Raw genomic sequence first — 16,128 nt, forward strand, 5'->3', positions numbered from 1 at the left:
TTTATACTAAATTATACTAAATTTATAAAATTACCCTAAATTAATAAAATTGTAAAAATCATGCTAATACTATACTAAATTTATACTAAAATTAAACTAAAATTATAAAATTACACTAAATAATTAAAATGTTAAATAATATAATTTTTTATAAAAAAACAACGTGGGGCGTAAGGGAATCACGCCCAAACCACTGGGCGGGCGTATGAACATCACGCCATATCAGTGGTTCGGGCGTATGAGTATCACGCCCTACCACTGGTGCGGGCAAGTGGCTATCACGCCCGCACCACTGGTCGGGCGTGATACTCATACGCCCGAACCGCAGATCGGGCGTGATTCTCATACGCCCGACTGCGATTCCGGCGATTTGTTTCAAACCACCAACAGATTCAATTCGATCTAAAAATCAACGAAATAAAGCGGTAAATCTTACCATTTTAGCTTTTCCTTTACGGTTTCTGTCACCATCCATGATTCGGTTCACTAATTTTTCCGGATTTGAGCAAAAATCGTATAGGGTTCTTGAGAGGTTTTGGGTTTTTTCAAATTTAGTGCAAAGGGTAGTTCGGTCTATTCCCGGGGCTAGAAGTATAAATTAGTGGCTGGGTTTAGTAACCCACTATTCTTATTTGTAACCAATGTTATCAAAACTGCACTTATAGTTAGGTTAGAGGTGATTTGATTCAACCAAATAATTTGAATTAATTAGACCAAATTATGTAACAAATAAATAAATAAAATTTATATATATTAAATGTGTATATATTAATTTTTAATCAGTTTTATAAATTATATATATATATATATATAATATATATATATATATAATTAATCGCAAGCAAATAATTAATCAAACAAAACAGAAAAATTACATTACTGGATTAAGCAAAATACTAATAATGGAGGCCAAAACACTAACAATTGAAGGGCATTAAAGTAAACTCTCCATAAAAAATAATAAGGCATTTAATCCAATTAAGCCCCTAAATTACAAATCTAAAACCAATTAGATCCTTAAACTATTAAAATCATTAATCAAGCCCCTTAATCTATTAAAAAATCAACAATTCATCCCAATGTAACCCTAGTGTAGTGAAGCAGCATATATAGTTCATAGGCATAAAGCTCATTTGAGCCCCTAAACTATGGACTCAAAATCAATTGAATCTCCAAATTACTAAAATCTCCAATCAAACCCTCATTCTATTCAGTAATCAACAATTTACTCTCTATCACCATTTCTTATCTAACCGAGTTAAAAATAGACTTTGATTGATGATTGTTGCAACCTGACTCTATTGTCCTATAACTACTAAAGTTCATGTTGGAGTCTCTGAATCTTGGTGTCACATTTAAAAAATGTGTAAAAACCTTCCACATATGAGAAGGTGCAAATTGTGAAGAGCGAGAATTAGTCTCTGAACTGGTAAAGTTCATCATTTTCCATATAAGGAAATGTATCTCTTCCATTTTCCATTTCATGTAAATAAACAGAAGTACTTGGTTATATATTCCAATTTTGAGATCTATCTTCTCTCTCTCAGATCTATTTCTCTCTTTTAGATCTTTTTTCTCTCTTTTAGATCTATCCTCTCTCTCTCAGATCTATTTCTCTCTTTTATATCTTTTTCTCTCTTTTAGATCTATCTCCTCTCTCTCTCTCTCTCTCTCTCTCTCTCTCGGCTAGGGTTCATGGTAAAGCGTGTTAGGGATAGATCTAGGGAGAGGGGGGCTGTGGCCGGCGAGGGGGGGTCGGATCTGGAGGGGATTTGCGGCAAGGAAGGGGGCGGTGGCCTGGTGGTTTGGGGCGAGAAGGGTGAGGCAAGTTTTGTTGGCGGCGAGCGTGCACCTAGTGTAGATCGGGGCGGGGCGCTTGGCGGGGTGGAGGCAGGGGAATCCAGGGGCGTCGGTAGGGATCTCGTGGGCATGGATGGTGCATCGGCAGGGTTCTCACGGGCGCCGCCCGTGCGGCTGGGGACGGATCTTTGCGATCCACAGGCGGCAGATTCGACAAGGTTGTCACGGCTGGGTGCGGATCAATGGGAGATACGGGCGGCTGGGTTTTCTGATGCCGGGGGTAAGGCTTCCCCAATCTCGAGGGGAGAAGTGGGGCCGGGGGTGCCTGGCGCAGGGCTATGCGCCGATAGTGTTGGGCACTGCCCAGGCGCTGCCGGCTCCTCGGTCGGGCAGTGGGCTGGGGCTGTCGGCGCAGTGCCTTGCGCGGGATCCTCTCCTCCAGGCTGTGAGGGGCAGGCAGGGGCTACGACGGGGAGGCAGGCTGCCTCGGGTCTGGATGTTTCTAATAATTCGGGAAGGGTGGGTGTTGTAGGAGTAGCTCATGGGAAGACGGTCTCCCCCAGACCTAGGGTTCAGATGAGCGAGATCGGTAAAAACTCTTGGAAGGACACGGTCATGGGGGTGGCTGAGGAAGAGCCGGTTTTAGAGGAAGTTTTAATGGTGGGAGATTCTGATGATATGTTCTCGGATTCTGATGAGGAAGATAATGGCCAGGAGGATCCTCTCTGTCCGGTCATTAGACTTTCCGCTGTAGAGAAGCGTGAGCTTAGAGAGAAGTGGAAGGTGTCTTTGATTGTTACTGTCCTGGGTAAGCGAATTAGTTTTAACTATTTTGCCCAAAGAATACAAGCGCAGTGGGCAAGGAAAGGTAAAGTCAGTATTACTGACCTGGAAAATGACTACTATGTCATTAAATTTACTAGGGTTGAGGATTATAATTCGGTTATCAAGGGAGGCCCATATATCATTTCCAATCATGTTTTGGCCTTAAGGCCTTGGGTTCCTAATTTTAATCCTCACGACTGTTCGGTTAACAGGATCTTGACTTGGGTAAGATTCCCGGGCCTTCCCATTGAGTACTACAGTGAAAACTTTCTGAGTAAAATAGGAGGTTTGGTTGGTAAGGTCCACCATGTGGACAAGACTACAATTGGGGCCATTAGGGGTAAGTTTGCTAGGGTATGTATAGATGTTGATCTGGCTAAACCTTTACTTTCTAAGTTCTGTGTTCAGGATAAAGTGTTCTTTATTGAGTATGAAGGTTTACATAACATCTGTTATGATTGTGGCATGTATGGTCATTCTCAGGAGGGTTGCCCTAAAAGGGAGAGGGTTGTTATAGAGAGGGTTGAGAGTAGTGTGCGGATTACTGGAGGGAACCAGGGGTATGAAGGGAACTTTGGTCCCTGGATGGTGGCAAAGAGGCCCGCTAGACGTAGGAATCAACCTGCAGTGGTTTACAATCGTCCTCCTGATATCAACACAAATTCTAAGTCCCTTTCTCCTAAAGCTACTGTTATTCCAAATGTCAAGGAGAAGCCTGTCCTCAAAGCTAGAAAGGAGGCTGGGGTTTCTTCAGTAGCCTTGCCTGGGTCTAGATTTGGGGCCCTGATGATTGAGGAAGTTCAAGAGTCAGACCAAGATGAGAATCATATGGATGAGAGTATTCCAGGATTAGAGTCTGTAGATCCAGTCGAGAAGGTGGTTGAATCTGTGAACCCGCTTTTTGTCTCTAAGGATGAAGCCCGGGGGGGGGACCCTGACCCTTGCAGCTAGAAGGATGAAGAATTCAAATGAGGTTAGTATTCCTGTTCCTGGTATTGATCCTGGGATTGGGAAATTTATGGGAGTTAACAAAACTAATATGAAAAAGCTTAAAGGAAAACAAAAAAGTGGCCTTAACACTTTGGCGTTTCCAGATAAGAGGGGGCCCGGGGGTACCTCGGTAAGGCTCTCAGGAGCCCCTAGTAAATACCTAGCTTAGGGTAGGGGTGTGGTCAGTTGTCCTCCTTTCTATGGATTTGTTATTTTGGAATGTTAGGGGTGCGGCTAGCAAGGCTACCCGTATCCATATTAATGATCTTATTAAGCAGTTTAATCCATCTTGTTTTGCTCTTTTGGAAACTAAGATTAGTGGTGAGAAAGCAGATGAGGTGGTTAAGAAGTTTAAGAACTGGCACTGTGTTAGATCGGAGGCAACTGGCCGGGCTGGGGGGATTTGGCTTTTTTGGAGGCCAGATCGGATTCATTTTGATATTCTTAGCATGGATAAGCAGTTCATTCATTGTAAAGTGAGTATTTCCGGCAATACTCCCTTTTTTATTACCCTTGTGTATGCTGACCCTATCTTGTCTAATCGAAAACGGCTCTGGGAGGTTCTCTATTCTATGAGTGTCAGCATTTCGGAGCCCTGGTTTGTGGCGGGTGACTTCAATGATATCGCCTTTATGAGTGATTAGAGAGGGGGATCCAATCATTATGTTAATCGCTGTCTGCATCACAAGAATAGTATGGATTTATGTGGGCTTTCCGATCTGGGGGCTTCTGGTCATAAATTCACTTGGAAGCGTAATAATACTTTTGTTCGATTGGACAAAGTCTACGCTAATGTTTTAGCTCTAACTTCCTTCCCCGAGTGCTCTGTGTTGAACCTCCCATTCCGTCATTCGGATCATTGTCCTATTTTGTTTAGACTTTTGAGAGGTAAGCATCCTAGGGGTAAGAGACCGTTCCGGTATCAGTTGGCTTGGGAGTCCCATCCTAAGTTTAAAGAGTTCGTTCATGAGAGTTAGAGACCTCATTCGTATGTACTGCAAGCTGCTGAAGGGTTCAGGAATAAGGTGCAGGGGTGGAATAGGAATGTGTTTGGGCATATTATCAGAAGGAAGAACAAGTTATTAAAGAGGATGGAGGGCATTCAACGTAGGTTGGAGGGGAGGTTTGATCATAGCCTTGAGGGCCTCCTCAGAACCCTTCAGAAGGAGCTGGAGGCTGTGCTTAGGCAGGAGGAGTTCCTTTGGTTCCAGAAGTCTCGGAAGTCCTGGATTAGAGATGGCGATCGTAATACCAAATACTTCCATCTCTCTACCCTGATTAGAAGGCAGAGAAATAGAATTGAGGCCATTAAGGATTCTAATGGTGATTGGGTTTATGAAGATGAGGTTATTCGAAACTTAGCCCTGGATTTCTATAGAGAGTTGTTCAAAGAGGAACCTGTTCTTTTGGAGAGGGCTCACTCTATTGCTACATTTCCTTTAATCAGTGAGGATTGTAGTCAGGAGGCCTTTCAACCTATTTCCCAAAAAGAGATTGACCAAGCTATCTTCAGCATTGGGGCTTCTAAAGCTCCTGGGATTGATGGTCTTCCGGCGGGCTTTTACCATAAGCATTGGGATGTAGTGAAGGAAGGCATCTATAATTTTGTCTTGGGGGTGTTCAGTGGTTCGAAGGATATTGAGCTGGTTAATAGAACCCTCCTGGTTCTGATTCCTAAGATTGATAAGCCTTCTTCCTTTTTGCATATGAGACCTATCAGTCTTTGTAATGTTCTTTACAAAACTGTTACAAAGATTGTGGCTAATAGAATCCGTGGCATTCTTCCTGCGATCATTTGTCAGAATCAGGGTAGCTTTGTGCCTGGTAGACAAATGATGGATAATGTGGTGATCGCCCAAGAGATGGTCCACACGATGAAGATTAGGAAGGGGAGGAAAGGCATTGTGGCTCTGAAGCTGGATTTAGAGAAGGCCTATGATCGAATTAATTGGGATTTCTTGATGGAGAGCCTTGAGAGAGCTAGAATCCCGGACAGCTGGAGAAGTTTAATTAAGGTATGTATTTCTTCTCCTGTGTTTCAAGTTATGGTCAATGGGGATATGTCGGAGGAATTTTCCCCGGGCAGAGGAATCCGTCAGGGGGATCCTATGAGCCCTTTCCTTTTTGTTATTGCTATGGAGAGGCTCTCTCACCTGATTCAGGATGCGATTGATAATGGGAGTTTCCACCCTGTGGCGATCAACAGCTTCTGTCCCCAGGTGACTCACTTATTCTTTGCAGATGATGTCCTTATCTTTCTTGAGGGTAATGAGGAGCAGTTGAGAGTCATTATGGATATTCTGGATTGTTTTTGTTCGGCCTCTGGGCAGAAGCTTAATATCCAGAAATCTAGGATGATGTGCTCTAAGAATATGAATCAGAGAGTCTGTAAGAGATTAAGTGATCTCTCAGGTATTCCTCTTACTGATTCTCTTGGGAAGTATCTGGGCGTTCCCCTCCATAGTGAGCGTGTGTCTAAAGGCTCCTTCAAAGAGACTTTGGATAAAGCTAATTCGAAGTGTGCCACTTGGAAAGCCAAGACTCTGTCTCTCGCTGGCCGCCTCACGTTAATTCAATCTGTTAATTGTGCTGCTCCCAATCACATCATGCAGGCTTGTAAGCTTCCGGATCCTGTGCTTAATGATCTTGACAAGATTAACCGTAGGTTCCTGTGGGGGGAAGCTGCGGAGGGCAGGAAGATCCATCTTGTGCCTTGGAGTGAGGTTTGCCAGCCTAAAGATTCTGGGGGTCTGGGTATTAGGAAAGCAAAGGACAATAATAAAGTTTTATTAATGAAACTCCTTTGGCGTATGTGGCAAAACCCCTCCTCTCTTTGGGTTCGCCTCCTTTGTGGTAAGTATCGGAAAGACAAAATCTTCGGGGGCCCGAAAGAGAGAGTTGCTAATTGTTCCTTCCTCTGGAAAGGACTTAGTGCTGTGTTTGATGAGTTCTGCTCGGGAGTTGGCCTGGAGGTGGGGAATGGTAAGTCCATTAGTTTCTGGTTTGATAACTGGATTGGGGATAAACCGTTAATTGAGGTGTGTTCTTCCCCCCCGCATAGTGATATACGCAACTGGAGGATTGCCGATGTGGTTGACTCGGAAGGGGACTGGATCTGGTCAAAGTTTGATACTTTCTTTAGCCTTGAGACTCTCCTTAGAATGCGGGGAGTGAAGGTGAGTAATCAAGAGGAAGACTTGGATAGGCACTGTTGGGCGCTGACTAACAATGGAGTTTATTCTTGCAAATCGGCCTTTGAAGCTTTCTCTCTCTTTAGATCTGATCCTCCCTCGGATGTGTGGAAGTCGATTTGGACCCTTAAAGTTCCTTTCCGTATTAGGAGTTTCCTGTGGCTGGGCGTTAAGGACAGGCTTCTTACTAATTCGGATAGGCACAGAAGGCACTTGGCTGATTCTGGAGCTTGCAGTAGATGCAGAGGCCATGTTGAGACTTTGTGCCATGCTCTTAGAGATTGCTCTAATAGTAAAGAGGTTTGGAGGAAAATTCTCCCACACCATATTTTCTCTTCCTTCATGGCACATTCTGAGGTCGACTGGTTCTCTGATGATGTTAGAGGAAAGTTGCTTCCATACATGGAGCATGGTGACATTTTTTTTGCTATTATCTGTCACCAAGTTTGGAAATGGAGAAACGAGGAGATTTTTGGAGATAAAACTGTTTTTATGACAAACTTAGCTGATTTCTTCTCGAAAAAACTTTTCTCTATTATCGATAGTTTCAAAGGAGAGTCCCTTGCCAGAGCCTCTCAGTGTTGTGATGTCCATCTCGTGGGATGGAGCAGGCCAAGAGAGGGGGTTGTGAAGCTGAATACTGATGGTTCCTGCCTCAGTAACGGTAAGATTGCGGCTGGAGGTGTGCTTAGAGATGTAGGGGGCGTCTGGCTTTCTGGGTTCTCCCAGAATTTAGGGTTGGGTTCTTCCTTTTCTGCGGAGCTCTGGGCTATTCTTACTGGAATCAATCTTGCTAAAAGGCTGGGTGTTAAGAGGCTCTCTGTGGAGTCTGATAATTTGGAAGCAATCAAAATGATTTCTGAGAATCATTCTATGGGTCTTAACAGTCGCAACCTCATCAAAGTTATTATAAGGCTTTGCTCCTCCTTTGAGTTCGTAGAGTTCAGACACATTTTTAGAGAGCAGAATCGTGTTGCTGATCGCTTGGCGGCGGCGGGCCATGAAGGGACGTTAGGCGTTACTACCCTTCCTGTTTCCCCTAGTTTCATCTCTCATCTTCTCTTAGAAGATAGGATTGGGGTTAGTTTCCCTAGGCTAATTCCTGGGTAGTTTGTTGTTATTCATTTTTCTTTTCTTTTTCTACCAAAAAAAAAAAAAAAAAAAATAGAGATAAAATTCCACAAAGGAAAAACTGAAAATACATTATTAATAAAGAGATACTAGATAGTAATTATTCTTAATAGAATAGCCTCTCTACAATTTTATTTTAGCATTTCAGCAAATTAAAGGCATGCTTTGTAAATCTTTTCTCCATTTTCTTTTGCTCTTATGAACTAGACATTAAGTCCAATTAAGCCCCCAAACTATAGATCCAAAACCAATTAGATCCTTAAACTATTAAAATCATTAAGGGAAAATTACAAAACTGGGTCAAATTGGAGGCCCATTTACATATTTAACCAATTTACTCAACCTACTACATATCTAGACTGTTTTTGTGTGACTTTCCCATAATACCCCTAACCTTCCCACTTCCCACCACATCGCGAACGACCGCTCGCTTCCCCTATCTCCTTGGTTACGCGAAAAGTTGCTCCTGCATTAATGATTTGAAGACTTTTGATCTTCCTTTCTTCCTTTAAATTGCACGAAATCTGCACCATTTCGTCAAAATCACAATGAATTTCTCTTTTTTCTCTCTTCATCTCTTGATCCTGCAACTTCCTAACCCTAGAAAACGAAGCCATGGTTCTTCATCTTCCTATTCGTTACTTGGTTTCTTTCTTCTTGTTACCATGTTAGAAATGGTTATTCTACGTTATTTTCTTCATTTTTTCCATGTTATCATATTGTTATTGTTGCTTTTGGGGGGTGAAAGGGGCGAAAAATGTAAGTATCTGTTGTTTTTTCTGTGTTTTTTCATGAATACACTTCGTAATCGATGGTTTCACGAAGCTTTGCGAAGAGAAAGAGCCTAGAAAGTGACGATCTACTTCGTGAATCGATGATTTCGCGAAGATCTGCGAAGAGAAAGAGTCTGAAACGTTTGGATCTACCTCGTGAATCGATTAGTTCGCGAAGTCTACGAATAGATCCTCACGTTTCAGTCCTCGCAGACTTCACGAAAGCATCGATATGCGACGTAGATTGTCACGTTTCAGATCTCGCATACCTCGCGAAAACATCGATTAGCAAAGTAAAATCACCTCTTTCCCTGCACATTTACATTCGCATGCTTCGCTAATCCTCATTTCGCGAAGCTAAAATCATCTTTATCGCTACCTAACACGATTAATTTTTTCTGTAGGTGGTTGAATATGTAACATCCCTTTCTCGAGGGGTTCGCGATTAGCAAGATCGACTTCGATAGAACTTGTCGGGCTCTGTAGACTGAACTGTACTTTCTCCTGGCTAGGAAGCCTTTGAGCTGCAGGGGAGATGATTTTCCTTCCTGTATAGGGATGAACTTCCCGAAGATTGACACATTCACTCCTGAAATGGTTAGTTAGGAGAGATTGTGTCAATCTTTCGGTGCACCATGGGACACGTCCATCCCATGGTACCAATCTTCAAAGTGAACCTAACTAATCTGGTACCAATTTTGAATCGGATGAGTAATCTTGGTGTGCACCGTGAGACACGTCCATCCCAAAAGGTATGGACTGCCATTTTTGGGATGAGAAATGGAAGTCCAGACCTTTTGGGATGGATGTGTCCTACGGTGCACACCAAGATTACTCATCCGCTTCAAAATTGGTACCAGATTAGTTAGGTTCACTTTGAAGTGCTTTGTTAGGAGTTTATTGTGGCAATCTTGTTGTAAATGTTGTTGTTGTGATTTTATGTTGTTATCGTGGCAATCTTGTTGTAAATTTTGATAATGTTATGATTTTATTGTTAGAATCCGTTGTTGTTTGCCATTTTTTTTTGTTATATACCACTTCGCGAATTAGCTTCAAAACATATCCAAGCTTCGCGTATGCGAACTAAATTCATCGAGTAAACCAAATTTTAGCTTCGCAGGCTTCGCATATGCGAACTAAATTTATCAAGTAAACCAAACATTAGCTTCGCAGGCTTCACATATAAACCCAAACATTAGCTTTGCAGCCTTCGCATAATATGGAATCTGCGAAGTCAGATGGGAGGAGGCGAGACGCGCGTAAATATTGAGGGTATTATGAGAAAGTCACACAAAAACAGTTTAGATATGTAGTAGGTTGAGTAAATGGGTTAAATATATAAATGAACCTCCAATTTGACCCAGTTTTGTAATTTTCCCAATCATTAATCGAAGCCTTTAATCTATTCAAAATCAACAATTCACCCCAATGTAACCCTAGTGTAGTGAAGTAGCATATATAGTTCATAAGAGCAAAAGAGAAGGGAGAAAAGACTTACAAAGCATGTCTTTAATTTTCTGAAATGTTATTCTATTAAGAATAATTACTACCCAGTACCTTTTTATTAATAATGTATTTTCAGCTTTTTCTTCATGGAATTTTCTCTCTATAGATATATATATAGTTGATTACTTCTGTTTATTTACATCAAATGGAAAATGGAAGAGATACATTTCCTTACATAGAAAATGATGAGCTTTACCGACTAATTCTCGCTCTTCGCAATTTGCACATTCTTATATGTGGAAGGTTTTTACACATTTTTTGTAACTGTGACAGCAATGTCAGAGATTTCGCCATGAACTTCAGTAGTTGTAGAACAAGAGAGTCAGGTTTCAACAATCATCAATCAAAGTCTATTTTTATCGTGGTTAGATAAGAAATGGTGATAGTGAGTAAATTGTTGATTACTGAATAGAATGAGGGTTGATTGGAGATTTTAGTAATTTTAGTATTCAATTGATTTTTAGTCCATAGTCTTGGGGTCAAATCAGCTTTATGCCATAAGCTTTTTTTTTAGGCTTCCGGGATGGATGAGTTGGTTAAACAAGTTACTCTGCTGCAAGGAGCTTCTTCCTCAAGAGGAACAGGAATGGAAGCCTTGTGTTTACACAGTTCCATCCCTCCACTTCTTTCATTTCAAAACTTTCACAACTTCAATTCAACAAACCCACTTCGTTTTACTTCTCATTCAATCCCTAATTTCACAGTTAACTGCACAGAGAGAATAGGAGAGAAAGTTCCTCTTTCCACTTCCTCTGCTTACACTGTACTGGGCGTTGATCCAGATTGCTCAGCCGCCGAGCTCAAAGCTGCTTTCCGAGCCAAAGTACATAAGAATCTGGCCTTTTTGTTTCCTTTTGTCCATTTTAGTGTTTGACTGTTCTAATTTCCACTGTGTTTATGAAGGTGAAGCAGTTCCATCCTGATGTTAATAGAGATGGGAGTGATTCTAATACTGTGATTCGCCGCATAATTCAAGCATATGAGTTATGTTTTCTGCCTTATTTCTGATTTTTATTAGAAAGAGAGACTCAATTGAAAAAGGGTTTGTCTGTCACTTTTTCTTTTTCCAGATATTATCTAATTGCAGTAGACCAGAGATCATTGAAAGGTGAATTTGGGTTCATATGCTTTTGAAATTCATAATTTTCCTCGTTAATTATCCAATTAAGGGTCAAAATGACCCAATCAATATAACCCAAGTATCAACTCAACCCAAGTTGGCAAATTAGCCAAGATTGTATTTGTGTTAATTTGTAAAAATTTGCCAATTTAGGGAGTGGATTGATATCTAAAATTTGATTTGGGTGAAATTGGTCTTGCATATCAACTTTACTTTAGGGGCATTTTGACCCTTAATTCGTTAATTATCAATTCTTATCTCTTTGGTCTCTATTGATTACTGATTTTGTATAGGGAATGTTTGGATCCTTTTGATGAGCCAGAATGTGAAGCATTTGACATCTTTGTTGACCAAGTTCTCTGTGTTGGCACAGGTATAAACCATCTTTCTTTCTCATTTTGCACCCGATAATATTGAAATCTTACTTATAGATAGGAACCAATGTTGCACAGAAATGGACACAGCCATGGGAAGGAAACTGGAAACGTTATTTTTAAAAAAACATAGGAAACGGAAATATGGAGGAAACATGTAAATATTAAAAATATAAGGACACATTTATAAATATTAAAAGTACAATAATAAAAAATTTGTATTTATACTATGCCGACCATGATTACAACAGTGAGCTGAAAATAGAAATATTAAAAGTTGTGGAATAGAATTTAGGGTAAATTTCAAATAAAACCCACGTGGTTTCACTAATTTTCAGATAAAAGACTGTGGTTTACTTTTTGTCAAAACGAAATCGAGGTTTCGCACTGTTAATAAAACAAGGACCTTTTGGATTAATGCTATTAAAACTATCTTTAACGACCTGAAAATGAAAATTTTCAAGAATTAAAGTTGTTCAATGTCATATTTTCTATGGAACTACATTTTCGATTTTCGAAAATCATCTTTTTTGGAACTTTCTCTCTCTAAACATGAACTTCTTAATTGATGATAATTTCTAGGGTAAATTTTAAATAAAAAAGTTGAAGAATTAAAGTTGCTTAGAATATTAATAGTTTTTAAAATATGTCATTTTTGAAGTCGTCACGGGTGATTTTAGATTTTAATAGTATCAATCGAAAAAATTCTTATTTTGCTAAAGTTGAAAACTTCAGTCCTTACTTTAAAAGTAAATTACAGTCATTTATCTGAAAATTAGTAAAACTACAGAGGTTTTATTTAAAATTTACCCTAGAAATTATCATCAATTAAGAAGTTCTAGCTAAAGAAAAAGTTTCAATTAGTTATAACCATAGTTGGAGTTAGAATTGCATTATGTTTGCCGGCGGAAATGGTTTTCTAAACCAGAGACAAGTTTCCTATTTTCAATATTTAGGAAAACGCTCCTGGAACGTGTCGTACTGGTTTCCGGGAGTTTCCGTTTCCGAAACGGACACGAAATGTGGAAACGCTACTAAAGAGTAGTTTCCTTGCAACATAGATAGGAAGTTGAAGATTGGAACCTTAAACTTTGTGCTGCATTTCATGAATATAATGGAATTATGTGTGTCCTGTCCTGTTGGTGGCTGAAAAGTTCTTACACAAATGGCCAATGAACTCATATGTGAATGTCACCAAATAAATTTGGGATTTAAAATCTACTTTTCTTTTAGAAATCAGTTACATGTTCTTTCATTTGATCAGTTGGATGATAGTAGTGAGATCAGCAAGGCTAAGTTTGAAAGTTTCGACTTGGGTGTAAAAGAGCTTAGAATCCCTGTAGCTTCCTTAGATGACGGAGTGTTCATTGTTGTATAGTATTGTTGCATTGCGTTTTAAGATTCAAAATGCAATTGGCTATGTCATGTCACCACACCGGAAGATGGGCCTATTGGACGACACAAACAAGCTAACATAATATGATTTCTGCTTGAATTTTAACTCATCTTTTAAAAAATATTTGCAGGGTGCCCTTATTCATGTGTACAAAGAGCTCCTCATGCCTTTGCATATGATCCTTCAACTGGAACCGCAAGGGCTACATCTCAAGGTTGGTCAATTTTCACCACTGGGTTCTTAAATGTTCTTTTACCTATATGAGCTTGCATTTGAAAGCAGCAGCAGGATAAAATCATGCTGCATGATAACAAGTATCAAAATTTTATTACCTTAGTTAAAACTTACAAGTTAGTGCTTGAGATGCCAAGGCAATTATCGCTATCTGATTCAACACGAGTTAGTTGTTATAAAGAGTATTCTGATAACAATTTTAAAATTTTGAAATCCCCATTTGTTTGATTAGGGCATGATGAAGATTACCAGGTTCAGCTTGCGGTTGGTCAGTGCCCAAGAAGTTGTATTCATTATGTGACACCTTCACAGAGAATAATTCTCGAGGAATTGCTCGACAGGTAGTTACATTCTACTCCTTTCCCCAGAGAAATTTCGTTATGAGCCGTTCTTCTTTCTCTGCTGACATGTTGAAAACTACAATTTAAATGTTGTTTCGCGCTTTGCTTGCCATGATAGAACTATGTTAGTAGCTGTGGTAGTTCTTGGTGAAACTACATTCTGAGCCTATCTAATGCCTTTACAGTTGAAGGGTATCATGTGATTCATAGCTTACTAATGACAATTAACTTGACGTTGCAGTATATTGGATGTACCATATGATTGCTCAGCTGAGGCAGACTTGCTTTATTCACTTATAGTTAAAGCGAGGTTCGAGAACAATCGGTTTCAGAAGCCGAAGAAGCAACCGAAGACTTCAACCGAACATGTGGACTGGTTTTGACCCTATGTATATAGGGTTATACATTTATTTACCTCCCAGTGCTGAAGTCTCATCTTTTGTTACCAAACTCAATGAACCTGCAAATTGACAGTGAAAATTTGTGAGTTTTAGATGCCAAAATAACTTGTTATTATCGAAATAGATATAGTTTTTGTCACAGCCTTGTTATTCTTAATGCAAAAAAGTATGATCCTTCAATGGAAAATTTCATTTGCAGTTTGAATATAAACTTCTAGCTAAGCAAGAATGAAGGTTGGAAAGGTAGAAAAAGCGGAGGGTGTTAAACTGATTCTATGCAATGAATCCCACATCGTTTATATGGAACAAGAGAAACAAAGAGAAGTGCTTTAAATATGAAGGCATAAGCAACTTTGATCCATACTTACCTGGACAGGGTCAATGGGTGATCAAAGAGGCCTATGGCCTAGATCAGTGACTTCCATTGCACTATGGAAGGGTGCTGTTCTAAGGTCTCCCCTAGAGGGAGAGCCTGTGTCATAATTTGTGGTAGTGAGGGCCTGCGTTCGCGCGGCCCTTGTCATTCCTTAGTCTAAAATTTGATCATTTATAGTACAAAAAATTCTTTTTTTTTGAAACGAATAGTACAAAAAATTCTTAATTAGCTCCTTTATATGGTTTATTAATTAATTTTAAACCACTGCAGGGCTGCTGAATTGTTAAAGTTAGATTAAAAAAACTGTATATTTTTAAAAGTACTTTTATTCTCTTATTTATTACCTGTCTCTACTCTTTAGGCAGAACACCGTCACCCATTTTTACTAAGAAACTGAAAGAAACCTCAGAAACGGAAGAAAGCGAGGAAGAAACAGATGTAGAAACAACTTCCGAAACGAAGGGGGGGGCTAAACAGGAACAAGAGGGATCCACCGAAGAAGATCCTTCTTCTTCCCTTTTTTCGGAAGAAAAGGAGGATCCGGACAAAATCGACGAAACGGAAGAGATCCAAGTGAATGGAAAGGAAAAAACAAAGGATGAATTCAATTTTCACTTTAAAGAGACATGCTATAAAAATAGACCACTTTATGAAACTTTTTATCTGGATGGGAATCAAGAAAATATATATCAAATTGTTTCAGAGCTACATATTGGAGTTTGAGATTTGGCTAAAATCTTTGCACTTTTATGGTTTTGAAAATTTTAACCTTTTTTTTCTTCTTCACAGATTTGGTATGAATGGTTAATTTAGTTCAAAGAGGTATGAATGGTTAATTTAGTTCAAATCAATCTTTGGTAAAGAGTCAAATTCAGTCTTTAAAGTTGGCGTGAAGAGAGTCAAATTAATCTATGGTCAAATCATCCCTGAACGTATAATATATTTTTGATACCCGTACTTTATCATGTAAACTAAATCATCCCTGAACATATAATATATTTTTGATATCCGTACTTTATCATGTTCACATTTTGATATCTAAAATCGATTTTTTATACTTAAAAGGTGTTAAAATCAGACTAACAAAGAAAATTTCTAAAAAATCCCTCGAAATAGGAGTATGAGCTACGAACAATTGATTCTGATAGGAACTCCTTGAAATATAGGCAAAAAGCTCACTAAACCCCTTAAAATAGTATTAATGCATCAATATTATGCACTGATATATAATCCTAGGGTTTTTGGGGATCTCCTGTCAAGTTGGTTAATTTGTTTTTTTGAAATGATAAGCAGAAAATTAAGTTTGCATTTAGCATACTTACACTGAGATTGAAATAGTTTTACGAAACAGAAAAACAGGTACAACTTCATAAATCAATAATGCAATTATAATTTTGAGTTCGTTAAACACATTCTAAGCATATTTAAATTGACCCTAATACATAGGTTACTATATAAATAGGGGTAAAATCATCAATTCGAATAATAATCATGGATTAGTTAGACATAATACAAATCCTACGACTCTGATATCAATGAAGAATTTCTACTCAATTAATCATATAGATTCAAATAGAGTTAACTGGGTTACCTCTTGAAGTGCAGATGTTGAGTAGGCAACTCGAAGTATGAACTTGTATTACAGGCCATGTTGTTCCCACGCCAAAGTT

General features: G+C 39.3%; 1 protein-coding gene and 1 non-coding gene across 3 annotated transcripts; both read left to right on the plus strand.

Annotated features, from left to right (window-relative positions):
- The first annotated feature begins 10,369 nt into the window (after nt 1-10,369).
- LOC136233020 (uncharacterized) lies at nt 10,370-14,692 on the plus strand. Of its 2 annotated transcripts, XR_010690665.1 has the most exons (8): nt 10,370-11,039; nt 11,120-11,198; nt 11,285-11,324; nt 11,630-11,709; nt 13,237-13,320; nt 13,573-13,681; nt 13,923-14,164; nt 14,282-14,692. XR_010690665.1 is itself a non-coding variant. In XM_066022551.1 (7 exons), the coding sequence occupies exons 1-7, from the start codon at nt 10,740-10,742 to the stop codon at nt 14,062-14,064; spliced, it is 834 nt and encodes a 277-aa protein (XP_065878623.1). In that variant the 5' UTR covers nt 10,371-10,739; the 3' UTR covers nt 14,065-14,221. The 2 variants fall into 2 exon arrangements, 1 of the variants encoding a protein (XP_065878623.1); XM_066022551.1 differs by lacking the exon at nt 14,282-14,692 and having other exon boundaries at nt 10,371-11,039; nt 13,923-14,221.
- On the plus strand, nt 14,443-14,602 carry LOC136215804 (U1 spliceosomal RNA). Its single transcript, XR_010682812.1, has one exon. It is a non-coding gene; the product is annotated as a U1 spliceosomal RNA (small nuclear RNA).
- Nucleotides 14,693-16,128: the final 1,436 nt, after the last annotated feature.

The sequence above is a fragment of the Euphorbia lathyris genome, chromosome 1 (assembly GCF_963576675.1).
Source record: "Euphorbia lathyris chromosome 1, ddEupLath1.1, whole genome shotgun sequence".
Classification (NCBI taxonomy): Eukaryota; Viridiplantae; Streptophyta; class Magnoliopsida; order Malpighiales; family Euphorbiaceae; genus Euphorbia; species Euphorbia lathyris.